Source organism: Ailuropoda melanoleuca, chromosome 13 (assembly GCF_002007445.2).
Source record: "Ailuropoda melanoleuca isolate Jingjing chromosome 13, ASM200744v2, whole genome shotgun sequence".
Taxonomy (NCBI): Eukaryota; Metazoa; Chordata; class Mammalia; order Carnivora; family Ursidae; genus Ailuropoda; species Ailuropoda melanoleuca.
Window position 1 is genome coordinate 12,613,217 of NC_048230.1, and position 17,911 is coordinate 12,631,127.

Sequence of the window (17,911 nt, forward strand, 5' to 3'; positions counted from 1 at the left end):
AATAAACGTGTGTGTGTGTGTGTGTGTGTGTGTGTGTGTGTGTATATATATATATATATATTTGCACACATGATACCATACCCAAAATGAACTCTAAAGATTTAAATGTGAAACACGAAGCCACAGAAACATTTAAAGAAAATACAGGTAACCATTTCTTTAAACCTGAGGAAAGAGAAATATTTTTTTCATTTAAAAAAAAATTTATTTTTTCTTTTTTTAAAGTAAGCCGTACGCCCAAAGTGGGGCTCAAACTTACCACCCCAGGATCGAGTCATGCTCTACCAACTGAGCCAGCCAGGTGCCCCTCTTTTTTTTTTAAGATAAACATTTCTAAGTGTGACAGCAAAGTAGGAACCATAAAGGAAATACTAAATATACTACACGCAAAAAAATAATTTCCACATGGCCAAAAAGACTGAGAAGAATCAATTGCAACATACTGTACTTCTCCAGTTTTAAAGACACTAAGGACTGTAAGATATGCTGATTTAATAGTAACTTTTCAAGGGGCACCGGGGTGGCTCAGTTGGTTAAGCAGCTGCCTCCAGCTCAGGTCATGATCTCAGGGTCCTGGGATAGAGTGACATATAGGGCTCCCTGCTCAGCGGGGAGCCTGCTTCTCCCTCTCCCTCTGCTGCTCCCCCTGCTTGTGCTCTCTTCCTCACCCTCTCTCTCTCAAATAAATAAATAAAATCTTTAAAGAAAAAATAGCAACCTTTTGAGGAAAAAAATTGGGGGAGGAAACACTACCATATTACATCGCACATCAACTATAAAATAAAGCCCCATTTCAATACTGGACAAAATGTGTGTCATGAAATCAATGAAATATGATATATAAGGTATAATGACATATCATTTATATATGAAGAGCCCTTCTGAATCAGCGAAAGGAAAAATAAATCAATAAAAATCCCTATAGGAAAATTAGGACATTGGTAAGCGTCTTCACAAAACAAATGAACCAGCCAAGGGGCACCAGCATGGCTCAGTCGGTTAAGCATCTGCCTTCAGCTCAGGGTCCTGTGATCAAGCCCCACACTGGGCTCCCTGCTCAGCAGGAAGTCTGCTTCTCCCTCTCCCTCTCCTCCTCCCCCCTGCTCATGCTCTCTCTCTCTCTCTCAAATAAATGAAAATCTTAAAAAAAAAGAATCAGCCAAAACATACAGATTTTTAAAACTACCAAAAAAAAAAACCCAACTATAAACTATAACTAAAAAATAATAATAATTAAAACTACAGTTTCACTAGTAATTGACAAAATGCAAAATAAGTGAGACCATCTTTCATCAAAGTTGTGAAGATTAAAAAGAATGGTAGGGGCGCCTGGGTAGCGCAGTCGTTAAAGCGACTGCCTTCGGCTCAGGGCGTGATCCCGGGGTTCCGGGATCGAGTCCCACATTGGGCTCCTCGGCTGGGAGCCTGCTTCTTCCTCTCCCTCTCCCCTGCTGTGTTCCCTCTCTCGCTGGCTGTCTCTCTGTCACATAAATGAATAAAATCTTTAAAAAAAAAAAAAATAAAAAAAAAAAATAAAAATAAAAAGAATGGTAATGCCCAGTGATGGTGAGAGTCTCATTCACAGATGACAACAGTTAAACTGCTATCATCTTTCTTAAAGGTAATCTGGCAATACTCATCAAACACCTTAACACCATCATATTGTTTTACTTAGTCACTGCCTTCTAGAAGTTATTCCTAAGGAGATAATCCAAAAACTATTTAAAGGGGGTGCCTGGCTGGCTCATTTGGTAGAGCATGCAACTCTTGATCTCGAGGTCCTGAGTTCGAGGCCTACTTCAAAAAAAAAAAAACTGTTTCAAGATAAACATATGTGAGTGCCTGTGTGTGTATTTACGTAAATAAGAATAACCATTTAAGCACCATTCAGAAACTGGAAAATCTACAAGGCAAATAAGAAAGGATCCATTAAGAAAGCCATGATTGGTGCATAAGATGTACTACAACATAATCAATGAAAATTATATTGTATTAGAACATTTAGTTGGGCTCCCTGCTCAGTGGGGAGTCTGCTTCTCCCTCTGCCCCTCACCCCACTCATTCTCTCTCTCTCTCTCCCTAATAAAGAAAAATCTTCAAAAATAAAGAATATGTCATCACATATTAGTTAAGTTCTCTAAATTACAAACTATATGTTTCAATGTAAAGAAAGAACAGATGCAAGAATGTTAACAGTGTATAGTTGATATCTTGAACAATAAAATAATATTCTTCTTTTCTTTTGTGTTTTCCAAGCTTTCTATATTTTGGGTTCTCCCAACTTTCTATATTGAACATCTTTTATGCTTGTAAATAAATGTTTTCATAATATATTTTTTTCTAATATGTCCCGATAAGATTTCAAACTATTAAACTAAAATTACTTTCAAGTGGAAACAAAATGTACTGTACACTACAAAACACCCAGCTTAGAACTACCTTCCCTAGAAAGAAGATAAAAGAAAATTACCTTCATCCCCAAAGTGGAACAGACCAAGTCAATGATAGCACTAAGCTGGTTGCTATGAAAGTACATAGCGACCAGTAACAACATCTCCCCAAAAGAAGCAGAGACACCAGAAGTACTGTTGAAACAAAAAAGAAAATATGAATTTCCAAAAAGGGGATAAGAAACAATTACTAACTGCAACAAATGAAGTCATCTCACCTTTCAAAATAAGCTTCTTCTTTTATCATCCAACTTAGCCACACCACCATTAGCTGCTCCTGTTCGGGTGTACTATGTAAAACATACAAGAAAGTCACTGGCTTAAACCAGATATACTAGCATAAGAATGAGAAAACACTCTGGAATTATTTTTAGCAGAAATTATTTTTTCCTTCCCTATTTTGAAATATCAATTCAAATCAATTGCTTGTTGCAACGGCCATTAACTGTCATTGAAATACGAAGTAGTTCTGGAGATGAAGAATAAGGGCCTTTGCTTTTCTTTATATATGTGAACAGTCAAACCCTCTCAAAGGCTTAATTACTGCGTTTGTAAGTTGGAGAGAATGAACTTCCATTCATTTTTTAAAAAAGAAAAGACCTTCTGGGATTAAAATGGTAGAAGAACTGAATAAACAGCTAATATTTCATATAGAAAAAATCTATAGAGTTAAAACAGTCATCAAAAAGTCACAGAGTACCAGAGCAGTAACAAGGAAAATAAAATTTAATTTACAGAAACATTTTGAGCAGAACTCAAAATTATAGAGAAATAAGTGATCACTACTCAAAGAAAAAGAAAAAAGAGCCATGGGTTCATCAGACATAAAAAATGATTATAGGGGCGCCTGGGTGGCACAGCGGTTAAGCGTCTGCCTTCGGCTCAGGGTGTGATCCCGGCGTTATGGGATCGAGCCCCACATCAGGCTCCTCCACTATGAACCTGCTTCTTCCTCTCCCACTCCCCCTGCTTGTGTTCCCTCTCGCTGGCTGTCTCTATCTCTGTCAAATAAATAAATAAAATCTTTAAAAAAAAAAAAAAAAGATTATAAAAACATACCAACAATGTTTTTAAAGGGAATTCCTAGACTTACACTGAAAGATACAAGTCAACTTTGACTTGTGAAAATAATTTTGATTTTTTCTACTTCACTGCAGTGTAAACGGGTAAAACAAAAAGCAACTGAAAAGCCCGCTATCCTGAGCTAAGAAAATTTAAAAGGTCATTCTCAACTATAGCTAACCCATTCTACTAATAAAAGACAGCATTACACAGTAGAAAGATAACAGCCTTTAGAGCATGGCAAAGCTCAGTAGGAATCCTATGTCCATTAATTACTGGTAATGTGATCTTAAACAAGAAATTTAAATGATCCTTCTAAACTTTAGCTCTCCAGTCCAAAAATACAGATAGAAATACACCTCCTAGAAGTAAAGAAGATTAGAGATAATGTTTAGCACTTACTTCAGGTAAAGAGAAAAGAAAGCACTTCATCTTATTACCTAATTTCACACCCTCCTAAAACTCCAAACTACATTAAAGGGATTTTCCTAAAAGGCATAAATGCGTAAGATGATGCTGAGGGACAACACCACAAAATACTGGAAGCAAGAGCACATTTTGAAGAGTGGTAACTAATTCAGCAGACCCCAGAAAGCAGAATACTAAACTAGCAGGAAGGAAAAGCCAATCCACTTATATACCACAGAATCCTGAAAGGGCTCAGGAACTAACAGCTCCAGGGAGTTCTGGGAGGGAGAGTGAAGACAGACTAAATTAAGATCAACAGTTTACTGTAAGTAGTAGACCTCCATATCACCTCCATTCTACATAATTAGATGAATCCCCATCCCCCAGCAGAGAGAAGACTGGAAATTTGTCCTCTGGAGATGGTGAAAGAGGGTGTCTGTGAACTAAGGATTAACCAGGAATATCTGGGACACCATTCTAAAAATAGAATTAAGTGAAGGATTATACTGAAGGTTTAGATCTCCTCACCCTTAACCCTTACTTTTTAACTTTGCTTTTGGGTTTCTTGTCAGGTCTTCACTCTCCAGGCAAGACAAAAATCTCTTCTATGAATCCGATAAGCCCAAGAGTTCCCCAAAGAGCCACCTATGCATTAAAAAATTCAATCTGCTTTTTAGTCTCTTATTCTACTTCTTTTTTTTTTTTTTAGATTTGTTTACTTATTTATTTGAGAGAGAGAGAGAGAGCACGCACACACGAGTGGGGGAAAGGGCAGAGGGAAAGAATCTCGAGCAGACTCCCCATTGAACCTGGAGCCTAATGTGGAGCTCAATCTCACAACATGACCTGAGCCGAAATCAAGAGCCAGACACTCAACTGACTGAGCCACCCAGGCGCCCCTCCTACTCTTAAATATAAACAATCAAAAATGATCAAAGCCCTGAAAAAAAGTTTCTAACTTGAAAAATAGAGACCAAAAAAAGCAGGAAAAAAAAAAAACTTAGAGAAAAGCAACAGTATTAATAAAACCTCTACAATCATTACGATTAACATCAGAGAAATCATGCCACCATGCAGCAACAGCTACCGTAGAGAACAAATAACCAGAAAAAAAAGAACGCGTAGATATCAAAAATGATAGTGGATTAGAAGTTGAAAACAAATCCTTGAAGGTGGAATGAGCAATATGCTTTTGGAGTAATAAAAATGTTCTAAAATTAAATTGTTGGTAATGGTTGTACAACTTTGTAAATATACTTAAAACTACTGAATTGTAAACTTTAAAATGAGCAAATTTGATGGTATGTAAAAGGTCTCTGAACTAAGTGGTGTTTTTAAAAGTAGAACAAGACAAAGATAAGGAAAACAGGAAAGGATAAGAAAACAAGATAATCATTTCAGAAAGTCCAATATCCAAATAAGAGAAGGTTTTGGACAGGAAAAAAACCCACATGGAACATTACTAACAAATTAGTTTAAGAAAATCTCCTAGAACTGAAGGACATGAGCTCCTAGGTTGAAAGGTTTTACTGAATACCTAGGATAATAGATAAAAGCAAGCATATCATCCAAAAATTTCAAAACCCTAGGGACAAAATCTAATCCTACATATCTCCATATTAAAAAACAACAACAACAAAAAAAAAACAGACTACACAAAAAATCAAGAATCAGAATGTCATCAGACTTCTCAATAGCAACACTGAAGTCAGAAGACAATGCAGCAAGACTTCCAAAATTCTTAAAGGAAATTATTTCCAACTTCCAATTCTAAGCCCTATGAAACTGTCAATCAAGTGCCCAAGTAGAATAAAGACATTTTCAGAAGTACCCAGTCTCAAAATAATTGACCTTCCACGTACACATGCTAAAGAAGCAAAATGAGAAGGCAACCAAAAAAAACGAAATATGTTGGGGTGCCTGGCGGACTCAGTCAGTAGAGCATGCAACTCTTGATCTTGGGATTGTAGGTTCAAGCCCCACGTTGGGTGTACAGATTACTTTTAAAAATAAAATCCTGGGGCACCTGGGTGGCTCAGTCGCTTAATCATCTGCCTTCAGCTCAGGTCATGATCCTGGGGTCCTGGGATCGAGCCCTGAGCTGGGTTCCCTGCTCCGCAGGGAGCCTGCTTCTCCCTCTCCCTCTGCTCCTCCCCCTGCGATCACGCGTTCTCTCTCTCTCTTGCAAATAAATAAAATTTTCATAAATAAATAAATACTAAAATCTTTAAAAAGAAGAAAAGGAGATATGAGATGCAGGAAGCCTGAGATCCAACAAAGGAGGAGTGAAGCAAGTCCTGAAAAAATAGCGAAGAGCAATTCCAGGATGAGAGCTGTGTGACAGATGCAGAGGTAACCGGTTCAGAGAATCAGGAGAGACTTTCTTAAGAAAATGAAACTGACAGAATAAGGAGTCTGAAGATCTCGAGAGGAGGTTCAGATCGGCAGAGCTTAACGTAATTACAGTAACGTAAGTACACAGAACAAAGAGCAAATTAAAAACAAAGCACGGTATAATTATTAAGGCAAAAAACAAGTTTTGCAGAAGAAAAGTTATCATCTACTATGTGGCGGAGCTCCCAATAGAGACAATATGAACAGCCATATATTTTTCAAAGCAAACTTGTAATATATCTGTACTGGGACAATGGGAAGAGGGGAAGGATATGTAAATGCGCTGGTGGTGGGGGGGGGGGGACAAGAAAGAGAGAACTAATTCCTCATCTTTCATTGTAGGAAATCAACAACTACTCCTAAAATTGAAAAATCAAAAACACAGCAAATACAAACATGTTATTTAAAGATACGGAAGTAAAAACCAAAAGAAACTGAAGAAAGCTGAAAGAAGTTGCCTGGAGGGAAGGGATAACAGGGCGGAAGGGAATAGGGACTGCTCTTTGCCTCACCAAATCTGGAAGAACTAGCATGACTCCTTCAACTGGCAAACAGTAGATGCTACTGACACCATTTACTAAAAGACAATACCACTGTCCATTCCTAGACCACTTTCTCTAGTAAGCTCCCAGTTAATGCTGTATGTGCATTTCAATAAATAAACAAAAGCAGACCTTCAGAAAACAGAGCAACCTTTATAGGAAGATACCTGACAAGTGTAGAGAAGGCCAGCAGCATACAAAAGGAGAGCGAAACGAAGCGAACGCCAGCTGGTGTAGCAGGCGGACGGCTTGTCATCAACTGCAGTAATTGCTCAGCCTCTTCCTCAGTTGGTCTAAAAAAGGGATATATTATTAGGCTTTACTTTTCTTAGTTGAGAGAGGAAGGAAGAAAAAGGGACTTCCCAAGAGTTTAACTTTTCAGATATAAATTCTGAGCTTTATAATGATACCTTCCTATTTATAAAATCTTTACTATCTTAAGTCATTCAGAGCAGAACTGGTGAGCTTACAACCAGTGATTTTCCTCAGACACAAATACATACAATCCTCACTTGGCACAGTAGTGTGGGACCATAAAAATAACCACACAAGCTGAAACTATGCACTGTGATCATAATAATCAATGGGGAAAGTTAACTGTTCAAGACCTTTAAAATTTGCCAAAACATTAGAGACCTTCTGTCAGTCATAATGCACAGGGAAGTGAAAAAAATAGCAAATATTTATATAGTGCTCTATAACTGAAAATATTACAAACATTGGGAATTAGAGTGTTTTCTTTGTAAAAAAAATTTGTCAAGAATAGTTTGAAAAGCCCCTGACGCCTTCTCATTGTATATCTTATAATGTGGAGTGAACCTTTTTCTTAAGCCTTGATGAACTGTCATCTCCCTTTCTAAGTTCGGATCTGACACCAACATTTTATCCTGTGCATGTTCAGTCAGGAAAGATCTGAGAGTTCCTTTAACTTGTAAATTTTTGCCAGCATCACCTCCTCTGGGACTTCCTCCTTTTTTCCACAATGACTTTCCTCAGTCATGCTGACAAGGGCACCTTCACTAAGTTCTTCGGCTACATATCTAGGGTTTCTCAAATGGCAGCAGCGTCCACATGGTAGTGATCAGCTATTCCATTTTTCTTTGGTTCAAATACCACTTCCGGTGTCACCACTTTTTGTTTCTTTGCTACACATTCAGCTTTCTTGGCCAATTCCTTCTTTCATTTATTTTTGTCAAATGACACATGGGTTTATCACTGAGACAAGGCAAGAGTACAACTCTGAACTTTCCTGTCTGTTCACCGACTGAGTAAAAGATTGGCAGTGATCAGCTGCCAACAACTTTAAAAGAAATAAGGTGGATCTGCTGTTTACAGAGTGACTCGTGGCTTGAAGACATCTCGGCAAAGTTTGTACTTCATACAATTATATGGTCAATGTATCATGGTAACTGATAATGGTAGTTGTTGAGGGAGCAATGTTATTTAAGCCAACGCTAAGCCGAGGTTAGTGAAATTCATTCTTATCAGAGACATGCAAAGTGAGGACTGTATGTATAACGATGGAGGACATTATTCAAAAGGATGTAGTGCAGTGACTACATAAGAAACCTTGTGCTTAATAACCACAACATACCGATTTTAAATAATCTGTGATCTCAGTTGTGAAAGGAAAAAGGACAGATTTACTTCAACTAGTTGCATGGGCTCAGTAAAGTATCACTCACAGATCATTCACTACCGTCATGTGAGCTGTGGTAGTCACAGGTTTTCTTAAACTGCTCTGGCCCCTCCCATATTCACATAATTCTATTTATAATCTGACAAAAATAGGATACATCTCACCTGGGAACGTTCTTGCCTTAGGAATTCATTCTTGATATAGGCCAGCCCACTACCTAAGCCCAACAGGAAACCCAAACCCTCAGAATAAAAGGGCTTTAGCTCACTTTCTTGGGATTAGAAACAAGAAAGTAAAATGATAAAAAGGTAAAATATCAAATTATTGAATACTTGAGTCCAGCGATCCCCATCAAAGCACAGTACAGACGTAAGAGTGCACTGGCTTTCACAACATGCTCTTCTTTCAGCCCCGAATACACAGACACATTGGGCTCCATCTCCACATCAGCTTCTTCCACAATGCGGGTACTTCTTACTGTGGGAAGAATGCCCATCAACTCCAGAAGAAGCTGCCTTCTCATTTGCCAAAGGACAGAACTACTGGTCTCTCTTTTTCTCTGTAAAAAATATGGACCACAAAAGGAAGGAAGCACGGAGCACTTACTAAGTCAAAAGGATGCTCAAATGAAACTCCCCCATTAAACATTTAAAATTGACCCATTTGAAGAGGCTGTCAGAACTGCAGAATCTCATTTTAACCAAATGAGCAAATTCAAAATTCACTGATTCCTTTGGAGAATACTCTACTCACCTTAATCTGGATTGGCTGTACAGAAAACACTAAATTAATGACAATTTGAACTGTAAAGTATCACTTAAATGGTACTTTCAAATACATAACAACTAAAGGAGTCATCTGTGAGATAGTAGAAAGTGCTCAGATTTTGGAGACAGAACATCTTGGGTTTAAATGATAGCTTTGCCATTGATTATTTATGCTTACTTCTCTGAACCCCGCTTTCCTTAATGACAAAGAAGTGAATATTTTATTAATAATATTTAACTCCCAAGGCTGTTGTAATTAGGAATTTACAAGTCTATCACCCTCACAGTTCTTCAGGCAAGGGTAATGTTTTAGTATCTATTACTAGGCAGGGCCTACCACTGTGCCTGACATATAGCAAGCACTCAATATCTTTTAAATAGATGAATGAGCAAAGATAACACATATGAAAGCAGTTCTAAACTGTGAAAAACTAGGTAAATATTCATTATTTTTAGAATGTTTCTAAGTAAAATATGATAAACCTGCTTTAATAACATTATGTTCAAATAAAGAGAAATTTACTGCACACAAAGGACAATTACAAACAAGATGAACATACCAAAATGCTTAACACAGTGCCTGATATATAGAAAGTATACAATAAATATTCACTTCCCTTAAGAAGCAAAGCTTAAAATTAGTTCTCCAGAAAAAAAAAGAAAGAAAGAAAAAAAAATTAGTCCTCAAATGGGCTGGAAATAAAGTAGAATTTGGATATAGAAAAGTATGGTGAGCCAGTAGCATAAACAATAGACTAGAAGACCAGGCATAACTGTCTAATTCACTGACTTAAACAAAATAAAAATCAGTCTGCACAGAGTTACCATGAAATGTTCTTTGAAAAAGTAAAATATTTTTAACTTAAAAACTGTTGAAAAATATAACATATATTCATCAATAGATGAATAAACAAATAATATGTGGTATAGACATGCAGTGGAATATTAACCTAGAAAACGAAAGAAATTCTGATATATGCTACAACATGCATGGACTTTGAAAACATTATGATAACTAAAACAAGCCACACTCAAAAAGAGAAATACTGTGTGATTCCACTTATCTGAGGTACCTAGAACAAATTCATAGAAAGTAGAAAAAATTTACCAGGGGCTGGAAGGAAGGAGGAATGGGGTATTGTTTAATAGGTACAGAGTTTCTGTTTGAGATGATGAAAAAGTTCTGAAAATGAACAGTGATGATGGCTGCAAAATATTGTGAATGCCCCTGAACTGTACACTTAAAAAGGATCAAAATGGTAAATTTCATGCCATATATATTTTACCACAATAAGAAATATATATTAAAATTACAGACTATAATAACTTATTTTGATGATGAATCTAACCCAGAACCCTAGAGATTCCCAAAACTCCTTTCGAGGGTCCAGAGGTCAAAAACATTTCCTTAAACATGATTGGCCGTTTCTACTCTAATTTTCTCACAAGCGTACAATGTAGTTTTCTAAAGGTTCTATTAAGCCAGACATTAAAGAGATTTGCAAAAATGTAAAACAATACTATTCTCCTCACTAAATTTTTAGAAAATATGGTTATTTTTCATTAAAAATATGTTCATATTTAATACGGTTATTATTGTTATTTTTAAATGAATTAAGTAGGGGCGCCTGGGTAGTTCAGTCAGTTAAGTGTCTGCTTTCGGCTCAGGGCATGATCCCGGCTGGAGTCCTGGGGTAGAGCCCCACATCAGGCTCCCTGCTCAGCACACAGTCTGCTTTTCCCTCTCCCTCTGCCTCTCCCTCCTGGATCCTTCTCATCCACTCTCTCTCAATACATAAAGTCTTTAAAAATAAAAAAAATAATAATAAATGAATTAAGTAAATATTTTAAAGTTTTCAGTTTTCATCTGTAATATTGTAAATATCAACAGATAAAAGCATGGGACGCCTGGGTAGCTCAGTCGGTTAAGCATCTGCCTTTGGCTCAGGTCATGATCCCAGGGTCCTGGGATCGAGTCCCACATTGGGCTCCTTCCTCAGTGGGGAGGCTGCTTCTCCCTCTGCCTGCTGCTCCCCCTGCTTGTGCTCTCTCTGACAAATAAATACATAAAAATGTTTAAAAAAAAAAAACAGATAAAAGCACATAAACAAAAGCTCTCTAGTACCCTCCATGATTTAAAATGTCAGGAGTGCCTGAGACAAAAAGTGTTGAGAGCCACTGGTCTAATGACATCATTCTAAAAGTGTTTCTTCCTCTTTGACTAGTTGCCAAAATATACTGATTCTTAGCCTGTAAGATCTTTAAACCCTCACCTGCTGTCCATTTCGAATAAAAGTTCCAAACCAAGTCCGGACTTTCGCATTTGTTCCAAGAAGCAAACCACTAACAAAACAAACCAAGTCACTCACTCCATCTTCACTAGCTTCATTTTTAGTATGATCCAACGTCAAAGCCACTCCAAGCCCTGGCAAGTGACATTCCTCCACCTAACACAGCAAAGAAAACAAACTGAACTGAGTATCATAAGGAAAAGGGCCAGGACACTTCACTGTTTAGATGTTTTAAAGCTTCTAAAGTTTAGAAGTAGACATATCCCAAAACATAAAAACCCAGAGGGGAAGGTAACAATACATTCAGTATATAATTATAATTCCAAATCTCTACAGGACTCTAAAACCACCTTGGGAAAGTTCCTGATCATAATACAAAGGCTTTTGTCTTATAAAAATAATAAAGATCTCCTACCACCATCCCTCGAACTTTGAGAGCCTGAGAAGGATTCATTTTACACAAGAAGCGTAGGGCATCTGTTCTGCGCCTTCCTCCAAGACTTTCTTCGTCTTGTCGTTCTCCATTTTTAATCAGACCCCTGCAAACTGAACATTTAACAGCCACTATTACTTTAAGCTTTCAAGTAAGATGTTAGAAACAATTTCTTCAGCCTTTTAATTAATCATTTATGTGGAATAGACACTACAGAAGAAAATGATCAGGGAACGTGAAAGCACAGCAATAGAAACTGGTCAAAATAAAGCACAGAATGGAAAGAGACTTAAAAAATGAACGGTGACCTGTGGGGCAATATCAAGTAGTCAAATATAATTACGTCTCAAAGAAAAAGAAAATGGAAGACAAAAATATATTTGAGGAAATTTTTTCAAATTTGATGAAAACTATAAACACAGGAGCTCAATATATATCATGAGAAAATCAGCAATAGCACAGTTTTTACAAAGGACTTTTACATATCTTGTGATATTCAATAAATCTCTCAGAAATGTAAGGGAAATGTTATTATTAATATCCCATTTTATAGACGATAAGTACCTTAATGATTACACACAAAATGAGTGACAAAACTAGAAATTACAAATGCCACATCCAGTGCTTTTTCCTCTTTGGCTCCCAATTCACAATCTTGCTCAAAAATGTTTTTATTTTTATATCACACAGACCCAAACAACAATCTTCAATCAGTAGTAGTTTGAAATAGAGGTGAAAATTTCAGTTGATTTTTCTCAATTTCAACTTTTCTGCAAACTGACAGCAATAAGGCTAAAACACAAAGGGTTTGATTGCTGCTATTTCTGACTACATGTTATCTTGTACTGCACTCTGGCTGTTTCACAGATATATGTCTTCTTCCCTTTGCTCCATGAGCATAGGATTATAGCTTCTAGTTCTTTCGTATTTTTTACTGTCCTATTATAGCACTGGTGTCTAGTGACAAAAAAATTTTGTTGCATACTCACTGTACTTAAATTTGTAATCTCAAAACAAATTTTGAAATCTTCTCAACTCAATATTTCTACAATGAATACTAACTAATGAATTTTCCAAAGATAAAATCTCAAATGAAAGCACATAAATATTTCTTCTTGGCTCAAAAAGCAGGTCCTGTATCTGCCCAAGCAAATCTCTTTTAAAATAATGTTTACCTTCATTAAAACTATCAGGAACATTGGCCACCAACAGACATAAGAACCAAGCACCATTTCTAACATGTAGCAAGGCTTCAGCTACATCCACTATTGGAAGCAGGGAAGGGAGCTCTACAAGAAACCGAAATCAATGTTACTACTAAGGAGTGATATTTCATTGAATTATACATAAGCATTTTCTGACATTTCACAGATGTCATTTAAAAGCAATTAAGGTACTTTCTTTTCATACTCTAGAGGTGAATTCTCCAGTAGGATAGCCACCAGCCACATGTGGCTATTTAAATTAAATGGGGCACCTGGCTGGCGCAGTCAGTAGCACATGCAACTCCTGGTCTAGGGGTTGTAAATTCAAATTCGAGCCCCACCCTGGGTGTAGAGATAACGTAAAAACAGAATCTTTTAAAAAATAAATTAATAAATTAATTCAAATTAAATAAAATGAAAAATAGTTCAGTCCCGCTAGCCACATTTCAAGTAATCCGTAACCACATGTGGCTAGTGGCTACTGCATTGGTAAGCACAACATGTCTCACTGACACTGGGACACTGGACAGTACTGGGCAAGAGAGATTTTCATGAAAATCTTTGCATTTTTATGTCCTCTATGTTTCTAATCCAATTGTTCAATGCTACTAATTTGAAATATTTCAATCCCCCCCACAGGTATTGTCTTAACTTTAAACAAAATTGGGATTATATTCTACTTATCATTTTACCCTTTGCTCTTTTCATTTACAGATTATGACCATTTTCCAAAAATGTATTAAAATTCCTTCAAATACACTGTTAAAAGCCATATAACACGCCATGCTATGGAAATAATATAATTTACTTAATCATTGTCCTACTACTAGCCATTTTTGTCTTAACATTTTAATGTGCAATTTTATAAAATATATAAAATACTTATAAAAAATAACACAATTTCCAAATTAAGAAGTTCCACAGTACCATTTAACAAGAAACTATGAACGTAAGGTATCTTAGCAGTCATTACAGTACCTGCTTGTAAAATACAAAGTACATCTGCAGCTTCCTCCAAATACACTGGACTCTCAAATAGCTCAGATGACTTAAAAAAAAATTCTCCACTGGACTCAGACACCTTAAAAAAGAAAAAAAGAAAAAGAGAAAAAAAAAGAAATGATAAACTCTATTAATTTCAGATAATGTACTAAATCCCTTACGATTTTTATAATTATTTATTGAGCTTACAGACCATGTTCCTAAATATGTCACTAATATACTGCAGCAGAATATGCAGTATTTGATAAATCTGAGCTGCTTTAATCACAGTCACATTAATTATTATTCAGACATGGCAATATGAGTCTCAATAATTTATTTCTATATTAATATTTGAGACATCTGGAATTAAAGATAAGAAAAGCCAAACACAAATGAGTCAGGAATGCTACCTACAAGTGATAGCTCGGGATGCCCAGGTGGCTCAGTCAGCGAAGCATCTGCCTTCAGCTCAGGTCATGATCCCAGGATCCTGGGATCAAGCACCGCATCCGGCTCCCCGCTCAGCGGGGAGTCAGCTCCTCCCTCTCCCTCTGTCTGCTGCTCTCCCTGCCTGTGCTCTCTCTCTCTCTGACAAATAAATAAATAAAATCTTAAAACAATAAAATAAAATAAAAAATTTTTAAAAGGACGCCTGGGTGGCTCAGTCGGTTAGGTGTTTGCCTTTGGCTCAGGTCGTGATCCCAGGGTCCTGGGATCAAGACCCGAGTTGGGCTCTCTCTGCTCAGCAGGGAGACTGCTTCTCCCTGTCCTTCTGCCACTCCCCCTGTTTGTGCTCGCACTCTTTCTCTCTGTGAAATAAAGAATAAAATCTTTAAAAAAAATTTTTTTTGAAGTTATAGCTCAAAAAAGGCAAGAAATGGTAAACTGAAAAGCAGTATAACAAATATAAATTATATTCAATTGCAGGGGCGCCTGGGTGGCACAGCGGTTAAGCGTTTGCCTTCAGCTCAGGGCGTGATCCCGGCGTTATGGGATCGAGCCCCACATCAGGCTCCTCTGCTATGAGCCTGCTTCTTCCTCTCCCACTCCCCCTGCTTGTGTTCCCTCTCTTGCTGGCTGTCTCTATCTCTGTTGAGTAAATAAATAAAATCTTAAAAAAAAAAAAATTATATTCAATTGCAAATGAACTATAGGAGAAACAAAAAATTAAAACGCAGGGGTGCCTGGGTGGCTCAGTCATTAAGCATCTGCCTTCGGTCCTGGGATCGAGCCCCACATGGGGCTCCCTGCTTGGCAAGCCTGCTTCTCCCTCTCCCTCTGCTTGCTGCTCCCCCTGCTGTGCTCTCTCTGTGTCGAATAAATAAATAAAATCTTAATAAATAAATAAAATTAAAATAAAAATGCAGATCAACAGAAGCACCTACTAACTTTTTTAAAAATTTCCTATAGTAGTTTCATCACAGTTCCCATTTGCTGAAGAGTTCTGAACTGAAATATTGGAAACCTCCCAGAGAAAGGTCACTTATTTTACTAGATCCATCAAGCTAGATATTTAAAAAAAGGTATAGGAAAAATATTGATTACAATTAAGACTATCGGTACAGTAGAAAAGAGTAGAAAGAAATAATTGTTTGTAATACAAAAATATTTTTTTAAAAGATCTGTAACATATATACCAGAATTAAAAAAACAAATTTTTAAAAATAAAAATTAAAAAAATAAAGATTTCTAACATATCTTAAAGACTATCTAAAACTGACTAACTGCACCCCCCAACCACCACATTTTCTTTGGAAACAGAATTTAGAGTTGTTTGGTCCACAGTTTATAAAACTAAACTTTATTATAAAATAACGGACCTTGAAATTCTAACAGTAAATAACTTTTGCCTCTGAAACTCTGGGCTTAATAGGTAAGCCATCTTAATATGAAGATCCAGCTTAATTCTTTTTATAGTAAGCCCCTGACATGCACAAATTCAAATTCAGAGTTTCAAGTAATCATAATTACCCAAAAGTCCATGAACTAAGTAATCTATCATTTTGCTGACATGCAAGGTTGAATAGCTTTCATTAGTGTATATGAGCAATTCAGTCATCTAGTGAGTAAGGCAAGGCAATGATCCTACATCCAATTCACCTTTGATAGTCCCTACTCACTGTTACGCGAGATAATGAATGCTCATTCAGTGTCTACAGGAATCACATACATTTTTCAGTTATGTTTTATAATATTTTATGAGGAAAATCATATCCTATAAAGATATTATCAAATTTGGTAATTTGTAAAAGTCTTGAGCTACGTACCCTTCTAGATACCAAGAAGCCATTGTATGGAGTCCATACAGAAAACAATCTCTACAGTAGAAAATGCAGAATAGGTATAAATGAGAGAAAACAGTAGAGAAAGAAAGATAGGCATTTAATATCGTTTAAGGATATTTTCAAAGGAAATACACTTTCAAAGGAAAACACTTTCAAAACAGAAATATGTGTAAAAGAGGATGCAACTTGGGGCGCCTGGGTGGCACAGCGGTTAAGCGTCTGCCTTCAGCTCAGGGCGTGATCCCGGCGTTACGTGATCGAGCCCACATCAGGCTCTTCCCCTATGAGCCTGCTTCTTCCTCTCCCACCTCCCCCTGCTTGTGTTCCCTCTCTCGCTGGCTCTCTATCTCTGTCAAATAAATAAATAAAATCTTTAAAAAAAAAAAAAAAAGAGGATGCAACTTGCCTGCCTTCCAGCCTGTTTCTATTTCTTTTTTTTTTTTTTTAAGATGTTATTTATTTGTTAGAGAGAGAGAGAGGACAAGCAGAGGGAGTGGCAGGCAGAGGGGGAACCAGGCTCCCTGCTGAGCAGGGAGCCAGATGTGGGATTCGATTCCAGGGTGCTGGGATCATGACCTGAGCCAAAGGCAAGTGCTTAACCGACCGAGCCATCCAAGCGTCCACTCTGCTTCTACCTTCTATGTGTAAACATCAAATCATGCATATTCTAATATGTGATTAAAATCAATGTACCTTGTTCATAATTGCCAACAGTTCACTTAGCACAAGACGCAATCGACGAGGCGAATCACTGTGTTCAAATTCTAACGTCAATCCATGCTGAAGCTGTGATACGAGGATGCTCTCTCCACTGCCTCCTCCAAGTTTATGCCTAAAACAACAACCATGAGAACACTGACAGAGAAATAACATAAAATTATCTTTTGTTGAAATAAACTACAGAAGAATGTATGAATTCTTTTCATACATTTCATGAATGTAATACTTCTGAAATACGAGTTTGCCTATTTCAGGGATTCACAACCTATATAAAGACTCCACCTAATAGTTAACACCTACTTCGATGAACAACAACCGCTCGCTATTGGATTCACAATGGGTAGGGAAGAACCAAACAACTGCCCAGAATTTTGGGAAATCAATGTAAGCTCAAAAAGCCTTCTGGGTGATTCCAATAAATACTTCTATTCTAGGGGAACTTACCCTACCCACCTCGCACTGAGCGATATAATCAGTTTAGCGTGAATACAACAGCATATGTAGTCAAACTTCTCTCTACACATTTTAGAATACAGAATTCAAAAGATCCTAGAATTTTAACTATAAATAGAAAAGAACTAGGTAAATGTTCTCCAAAGTTTAGAGTCTCAATTTTTTCTGGGAGAGTGCATTCAATAAAAACTCCTAAAAGCCCCAAAGAAATATGTGATTCCCTCTTCTTTGGCAAATCTCAGTAAATCCCAATCCACATACTACATATAATACAACAT

The 17,911-nt window shown here is 37.0% G+C and overlaps 1 protein-coding gene across 6 annotated transcripts in view; it reads right to left on the minus strand.

Moving 5' to 3' along the window:
* The window catches only part of INTS2 (integrator complex subunit 2), a 49,253-nt gene that overhangs the window by 29,645 nt on the left and 1,697 nt on the right, over positions 1–17,911 (minus strand). For 5 of the 6 annotated variants that reach the window (XM_019804979.2, XM_019804978.2, XM_034640505.1 and 2 more), the window contains exons 3-11: positions 17,154–17,292; positions 14,170–14,272; positions 13,162–13,275; positions 11,969–12,099; positions 11,536–11,709; positions 8,828–9,054; positions 7,024–7,149; positions 2,669–2,740; positions 2,471–2,585 (exon numbers count right to left, since the gene is read on the minus strand). In XM_019804979.2, the coding sequence (XP_019660538.1) occupies positions 2,471–2,585; positions 2,669–2,740; positions 7,024–7,149; positions 8,828–9,054; positions 11,536–11,709; positions 11,969–12,099; positions 13,162–13,275; positions 14,170–14,272; positions 17,154–17,292 (1,201 nt within the window). The remainder of the gene's footprint in view (positions 1–2,470; positions 2,586–2,668; positions 2,741–7,023; positions 7,150–8,827; positions 9,055–11,535; positions 11,710–11,968; positions 12,100–13,161; positions 13,276–14,169; positions 14,273–17,153; positions 17,293–17,911) is intronic. The other variant, XM_034640507.1, reaches the window with a different exon arrangement.